The 8,423-nt window shown below is 40.4% G+C and overlaps 1 protein-coding gene across 3 annotated transcripts in view; it reads left to right on the plus strand.

Moving 5' to 3' along the window:
• Positions 1-4,572, plus strand: part of aplp2 (amyloid beta (A4) precursor-like protein 2) — an 88,132-nt gene extending 83,560 nt beyond the window's left edge. For all 3 annotated transcript variants that reach the window (XM_037677642.1, XM_037677645.1, XM_037677644.1), the window contains 2 exons: positions 2,824-2,979; positions 3,974-4,572. In XM_037677642.1, coding sequence (XP_037533570.1) covers positions 2,824-2,979; positions 3,974-4,075 — 258 coding nt within the window. In that variant the 3' untranslated portion in view covers positions 4,076-4,572. The remainder of the gene's footprint in view (positions 1-2,823; positions 2,980-3,973) is intronic.
• The last annotated feature ends 3,851 nt before the right edge of the window (positions 4,573-8,423 follow it).

Consider the following 8,423-nt stretch of genomic DNA (forward strand, 5'->3'; position numbering starts at 1 on the left):
CACACACACACACACACACACACACACACACACACACACACACACACTTGGTGTCCACATATGATCAGATTGTGTCATATGTGCCAGAGTCGGTGTTTGTGGGTCACCCGGGTTGTGTCTGCATCGTGTGAACGCTCAGGCAGGTTATTCCACGCTCGCACGCCGAACGAAACGTGACGCTTCAAAGATTCATTCGTGCCGAAGCGTTTTCTCCAAACGACCCGGGTGTTTGCAGCGATGCGCCTCCCATCGCAGAGAAGAACGTGGAACTGGAAACGCCCTCTGTTCGTCCGCGTCGCAACGTGAACAATACGTGAGGCGCCGACTTCCATTTTGGTGTGCGGCTGCAGCCTTTCCTGCAGGTTCCTTTAAAAAAAACTGGGTCGCCATAGCAAAATCCAAGATGGCCACCGCCAGATATTAATGGCGGCTGTGGCGTAGAGGTAGAGCAGCCGACTTGGGACCAGAAAGTCACAGGTTCAACTCCCTGCCACCTGCTCCCTCGCTGCTTCACTTGGGCGTGTCTCTCCTGCGATGGGTCAAAGCAGAGCACAAAGTGTTGTTTTATAGAAATGTACGAGGACGACGATACTTAACGTTAAACCGACCGCCGCAGTCGTTTAGGGGGGTTCGTATGAGCTGCCCCCCCCCGATCAGTGCGTCAGGATCTCGTCAGGAGCTCTGTCTGGAGGTTGAGGCCTCGACGCTCAGCAGCAGAATAAACTGCAGCAATAATTCAAAGACACGAGCTTCGTGTCGTCATTTAAAATCAACAATCTGCTGTTTTTAGGGGAAATGAGTCCGTTTGATGGTTGATGTGGGGAAGTTCTGTTCTGCACAGGAACAGGGTTTGGATCTGAAAACATTTGAATCAAAATGTTCAAAGGAGGTGGTGGAAAATATTACTTCTTAAAGATCAAAGCGGCTTTGAAGTGGAAACCAGTGGAGTGGAGGAGCTCTGAGTCTGCTCCACGTTATTCACCCGTGGACAGACTGTGCACGTTCATGCCTTAATAGACTGCTCAAACGCCTACCTGCCAAAACATTAAAACCACCCACAGGTGGAGTCAGTACTGCTGATCGGGTGGTTTCAGCTGACGAAACATCTGTTCTGCCAATAATGTGTGTGTTGCTTTAAAACAAAGAGATAAAAAATAAACACTTCAACTTCCCCCAGTCCAATACGACCCACCTGAGTCTGATAGAAGATTGAGCTGGGTTAATCCAACCCAGCGGAACAGCGTGCGTCACTAACTCAGCGGTCAGACAGCGTTCAAGTAAAAAAAAAAAAGTAGGGATGCACGATATTATCGGCATGGTATCGGTACCGATATTGGCGATAAAGTAAAATATCGGCCTCTCCATCAAAATAACTCACCGATATAAAAGGCGCTGCTTAAATTTCCAAACTCGCACAGTTCCGAGTGTTATTGTGTTAGAGAGTAAATGTCATGAATGAATTTGACGTTAATCATAATACAAGTTGAAGTGTTGCATCATTTTCAGCCCCTTTTTGGCATCTGCATTTGGTATCAGGCCAAACTGACAAAGACCTGCAGAATAATGTAGTATTTTAATTCCACAGCAGAGAAAGGTATGTAGTCTCTGTAAGTCGTCTAGAGGAAAAATATTAGAAGTGGTATCTGTTATCGGCCAAATAAGTTTTAACATATCGGCCAAAAATCCAATATCATGCGTCCCCAGAAAAAAGTTTAATCAGCGTTAAAACTGCTACGTCGTCGTTTCTAAAGACAGAACAGAGTCAAACGTCGTATATCACGCTAACATCTACAAGTACTGGAAAAATGTGAAATATTAATTTTTAGCTACTTTACATGATCGTTTACTCAGTCCAGAACTCAAATATTGAGACATTTTAGTCTGAAAGTGCAACAATCAGATTAAATCGGACCTAAGGGAATATTTGACCCATTTCTTCATATCAACATTTAGCCATGGTCTGTTTTTTTATTGTTTCTCAACTGGAATGAAGAGTAAAATTACTGTTTTGTGGCACGTCTCTGAATATTTTTATACTAAACATTTGAAAGAGCGTCCTCCAACAGTGGTGCTTCCAGTGGTTGTCACGTGAAACCGGGTTTTTCTGCAGCTTTTGTGCACGGGTGAAGCGATAAACGAGTTTAATCCTAAACGCTGTTTTTAAAGACGCACTTTAGATCTTTTGAAGGAGGGTTCTGTGGAAGATTTACAAACATCAGTGTCCTACCTGTTGCAGATAGCTCATAGAACGACCTTAGTTTGGAGAAATTAAGTTTAATTTTGACCTGACTGATGAACTAATGTCCGGTTAGGACAAAGATGTTCCAGCAGATCGTACAAACTCTACTTTATAAACTCGTAAAATACCGACAGCAGCTAGCTGTAGCACTTCTGATGCACTTAATAGAAGTGTTAGCATGAACCGCTATAAAATCTTTGCGTCTAAACTTGTTTCTGGAGACGGAGCATTTGTTTTTGTCCCACTCAGATTGTCCGTTAGCCAAAAATAAACCGTCGTTCAGAGATATCTACAGCAGGTAAGATGTTAATCGCCCATAATCTCTCAGCAGAACCCCACTTCAAAAGATCTGAACTAGTATTTAATTGCAAAATGCAGTTTCCTAATGATTATAATTGAAAAATGTATGGAAATGTAAAAAATATACGTTTGAAGAGGAGTTTTACCGTTAGCATTTTTCATTAGCAGAGAAAACCAGGTTTTGTTGCCACAGCCAATTAGTTCATCAGCTGAAATGTTTTTTTTGGATGTGCTGCCTCCTCACCTTCCTCTCTGTGTGCACCCCTGCTCATTCTGCCCGTTAGGACACTTACCGCCCCCTGGGGGAGGACTTCAGCTTCGGCAGCACCGCCCTGTTCGGCCTGCTGATGATCGCCGTGGCCATCGCGACTGTGATTGTGATCAGCCTGGTGCTCCTGAGGAAAAGGCAGTACGGCACCATCAGCCACGGCATCGTGGAGGTAAAGCTGCACCGGGTGATGCTCGTCACTTTCTGACCGTCCGGTTTATGTTTAATGAAAAGCCGGCGTTTGACACAAGAACACCTCGTACTGAAAAACAAGTTAAAGCCACTTTGGTCAAATATTGAAAGAAACGAGATGTTGGACTTCTTGTAATATTGAAAGTGTCCAGAAGTGTTTTAATGGGGGGGGCGTGTGGGGGCCACTGGCACCAAAAACAAAATTCACAACAGTATTTCAGGAGATTTGTTGTGTTGTTGTCTTATATCGGTTATTTGACAAATACAGCAATTCAGGGGATAGGGAATCACCTTCTGATATATAACGATCTACTTTGTTTTTTTATTTACAGTTAATAGTCTAATATCAGTAAAGATATATATTCTGCATAAACCCCCCTGAGACTCAGCAACCTAATGTCAAAACATTGGTTTTAGACTGGTTTTCCTTATTTAGAGGACTAAAATTATTATTTTTTTTATTTTTAAATTGCATATAAAAATATATATTTATATTTGATCCAAAAAAAAAATTTATTTTATTTTTTAAAATGATGTTCTATTCCTAAATAGCTTGGAAATTTTTTAAATCTACACCGAGCAAAAGCTTGGGACTCGGGAGGATAAAACTTGTTTTTTTTTAGAGGCAGACAGTGCCCCCCTTGGCCCCCCCCTTAGTGGTGCCCCTGGTGGGATTTGTTAGCATTCATTGTACGTGTTAAGATGAATCTCAGCTACTGCCCTGCCTAATCTAACTCCATATCTGTCAAATTGACTGAATTATAGCCTTATTTATAAAACGTGGAGGCCATCTTGAATCGGACCGACTCCAGAAGGAAACGTGTCGTTCCTGAAAGTTTCATTAAAATCCTTTGAGTGGATCTAGAGATATTTTGCTAACAGGCAAACGAACAGCAGCTGCGTAACAGCTCTCCTTCCGAGGCGGATGGTTTGCGTCTGTGGAGGAGTTCTCGTTCACTGTGTCCGTCTCGCAGGTGGACCCCATGCTGACACCCGAGGGCCGACACCTGAGCAAGATGCAGAACCACGGCTACGAGAACCCCACCTACAAATACCTGGAGCAGATGCAGATCTAACCGGAGCTGGAGGCTCGCGGCGGAGGACAGAGACCCGGCGGGGAACATACTACTGACCAATAACACGATGCTATCGTTAAAATCATTTCTACACACCCAAACTGCTTTTTACGGGTTTGTTGGAAAACAATCCTCGAGTAAAAGCTACTACTTCTACTACTGTTGTACTATAGAGCTCTTTTTGATCATGTTTATTTAGAGAAGTTTGCAAAATATAAAGCGATATAAAACCACGCAGATCAAGATGTATAACATTTCTTCAGACGTTTTTTTTTTTTTTTTTAACGTGAGCAAAAAATCAGACTAACGTTTGTGACACAACTCTTCCGTTGTTTCCACCTCGCCGAGTGTCCATCGTGAATCTGACGATGAAATAATCAGTGTTTTACTTTATTCTTTTTAATCTTGATAGATTGCTTGTATATTAAGGTTCTTTGTACCGATTCAAATGTTTAGTGAAAAAAAACAAAAATGGAGGAACAAAAAAAAAAAAAAAAGAGAAATTATTTCTTTGTTATGATAACAGATATAAGGTTTAAATATGAATATATAAGATTAGAAGTTTTTATGCCACCGTTTTTTTGTTTGTTTTTACTTCCCGGGGAGGAGGTTGTGAGTTGGTTTAGGGTTTATAGTTTTTGCTCGAGGGTGAAGGTTTGCACAGACCCCCCAGCTCAAACACGACTCTGAGTTTTTACTAAATGAATGTGTTCGTTTCCACCTCCAACACAACAGCAGGGAAGCTGAATCAGTTAGTTTGAATGTATATCGGAAGCTTTATTTCCCCGCATTATAGTCTACAAGCTCCTTTTTAGGTGTCGATTAGTTTTATTTCGTGTCTGAAATGCTTTACATTTTTTATAAATATCCAAATTAAGAAAAAGAGGGGACGATGTGCACCCTCGCTGATGCTCAACGATGGATCCAAACGGGAGGTAAAGTACCCGAGCGTGGACAGAACTTCTCTGATTGCGTTCTACTGTAATTTCCGGACTATTGAGCGCACCTGAATATAAGCCACGCCCACTACATTTTAAAGAAAAAAATGTACATATATACAGGTATAAGCTGCAGGTGTCCACGTTGTAACAGATATTTACACAGAAAGATGAAAGACTTTTTAAACTTTTAATTAAACGCGTACAGTAAAAGTTTTGTTTTCTGAGCAGTGCCTATAACGAGACCAACGAAACCGAGTTTCATTGATCTACTGTGACGCGTTCAGTCATTTTACTGGTCAGTTTTTTACCTTTATTTATACAGGTAGTCTCATTGAGTCACGAGGACCCGCCCCCCAAGAGAGACGTGTACCGGCAGCTATACGAGCGGCAGGAAGTTTGTCACCCCGTCAAAAAATAAAATCCACTAATTAGCCAAGTTAGCCTGCGAAAAATGTGCGGCTTATAGTCCGGAAATTACGCTAATTTTAAGATTTTTTTTGTTCCCTGAAAATGCCCAGCCAGCCCTGCGTCAAAGCATTTTTAATTTTTGGAGCTGGAGGGCTGTGCAGGCAGAAACGCACAGAAAAACGAGGCTCGAACAAAGAAAGGGGCAAAAAGCCGATTTGTGTGTTTTTACAGGTGAAGACACAAACGAGCGAATCCTAACCACCTTTTCTCTTAGTGTTGTCCTTGTGTGCCTGTATAGTTGATGTTGCAATCATGGCTTTTTTTTTTTCCAGAGAACTTTCTGTGGTGTGCGTTGTTCTTATAAGAAATTCTATGAAAAATATTTTTATTTTAGTTTTTTGTTCCTCTTCCTGTGACAGTATATCCGTACGTGACTGTCTCACTATGCACCCAAACAGCTTCAATCTTGTAAACTGCCTGCTTGATTGTGGAAGAGGACTGGAAACTATAATTATAATTAAACACAATACGAGTGATTTAAAAAAAATAAACTACAATGAAAACTGATTTATGATTACAAGGGGGATAAAAATCAATAAACTCACAACAAACAAACCCATGCGTCGTCATTTATTTGTGGGTGGATACAATTTAAAGTTGTATATGTAATAAATATTAGCCATTTATTGTTGTAATTTGATTTGTGATTGAATAAATTCAGGAAAAAATTGCAAGAAACAGAAAAAAAACTTTGGAAACTGAACGAAGAAAATAGACTTTGTTCAGTCTAGGCTAACAGCTAACAGCCTGTTTTGATCATTTTTCAGGCTTTTAAAACATTTTATTAAAAAAATAAGAGATGAAAAAGAAAACTACATTTGATAGATGGTATTAACCAAAGTGATGCATGCAGCTTTTAAAAAAGGAGTTTATAAGCTGGAAAACACTATTTTAAAAGGCCTAGCTTTAGCTAAAGCTTTATCAATCAACCTTTATTTATACAGGTAAATCCCATTGAGCCTCGAGGACTCATTTACAAGAGAGACCTGATTTCAACAAAGAAAGATGACAACAATGGACAACAGCAACAACAATAAGCAGTTATAAAAACTCATACTACAGTTTTTTTTTTTTTTTTTTAACAAATAGGATGGCTAAAAGGAAAAAGGTAACAAAACCAAAAAAACTACTAGATTCCGAGACAAATGTATAAAACTAAAAACAGGAACCTAGCGTAGACTGCACAGGATCAGAGTATTGAATTCACACAATCCTGAGTATCTGTGTTTGTTAAATTCAAACGTGGTGGTGGGGTGAACGGTCAATTTGATGTTGCCCATGGTGTAAATCAACAGTTAAAGACCATGAACTCTGTCAGGTGTAACAGCCAAATTGTCCAAACCATTTTATAATCAATTAAGATTTCTTTGACGATACAGCGGTGGTTGGATGCATCACAAACTGATGAGTCCGGCTACAGGCAGGAGGTGGAACACCTGGAGAGGAGGTGGAACACCTGCAGAGCTGAGGCAGCAACACCACCAGCCTGATCAAGAAAGCTCATCAGTGACTCTACTTCCTCAGACGGCTGAGACGAGCTGGACTGGGAAGCTCAGTCCTCACCTCCTTCTACAGGTGAGCAGTGGAGAGCGTCCTGTGCTCCAGCATTAACGTGTGGCACGGAGCACAAATGAAGAGAGAAAAGCTTTTCAGAGAGTGGTGAAGGCTGCACAGAAGTCTGATGGAATCTGCCTCCCCACCTCACAGACATTTACACCTCCAGATGCAGGAAGAGAGCCACCTGCATCATGAAAGACCCCACTCACCCAGCACACACTTTTTGCCCCGCTTCCGTCAGGCAGGAGGTTAAGGAGCATTAAGTGTGGAACTACTAGACTGAGGAACAGCTTCTACCCTGAGGCTGTTAGACTCATGAATCTCTAACCAGGAAAATCACTGTATTGACTCTTTAATTGGAGATTGATGCTTTATCTGTGCTGCTGATTAACCTTGCTGCTGATTTCTTACCTTTAAGCTTCTATAGTCATGGCCATCTGCTCACAACAGACTCATGTTCAGGCTGCTGTTTAATACACCATATTATATTACATTATTGTTTAGCGTACATCTTAGATCCTTGTATACAGTTTTTTATAAAGTTTGGGCACCCCTAAAGGTTTCTTCCTCATGAGGGAGTTTTTTCTTTCCACTGTCGCCTTCGTGTTTGCTCAAGATGAGAGTTCTGTGATGGAGTTAAACTCAAAGCAGTCTGCTCTTCAGATAAATAATATTAACTGACTTTTATATATATGAATGTTTCTGTTCAGTGTCCTGAGATGACTTCTGTTGTGTCTTGGCGCTTTATAAATAAACTGAATTGAACTGAATTCTTTAAAATCCCCACGAGAGTAAACAATGTACAGCCATGACGTCCATAAACTGTAGTTGTTTCAGAAATAACTTTAAAATTTGAAAGTGAAGGTTATGTTTTTCACACTTGTTTTGTTGTTTTATATTGTAAAACACCATAAAAAAAAAAAAAAAAACGTCTGAATCTGTAAAGTGAGACTTTTGCACAGTGACTGTTTGAGGCTTTTTTTTTAGTCTCCGGTTTCTGTCTGCCTCTCTAGTTTGCAGTCAGGGAATGACCACAGGTGTGCGGTTACCGTGGTGACCAAAATGACCCGCAGTTTTAATGTTTCTTTAAAATTTTTGTTATTTTTACACTTTGTGGTCTTTTTTTATATATTTCAAGCCAGATACTGAATTTGGGGGGAAAGGCACCCTAAAAAAATTTAATCATAAAATATAAAGTTTTTATTTATTTATTTGTTTCACTGTTTTCAGATTCAAATTATGCTTTTATTTGTTCAACCTTTATTTAGACAGGTTAATCCATTGAGCCTCTAGGGACTCTTTTACAAGAGAGACCTGATTTTAACAAAGATCATGACAACAACAACAACAACAACAACAACAACAACAACAACAACAACAAG

The sequence above is a fragment of the Nematolebias whitei genome, chromosome 6 (assembly GCF_014905685.2).
Source record: "Nematolebias whitei isolate Nwh7 chromosome 6, NemWhi1, whole genome shotgun sequence".
Taxonomy (NCBI): Eukaryota; Metazoa; Chordata; class Actinopteri; order Cyprinodontiformes; family Rivulidae; genus Nematolebias; species Nematolebias whitei.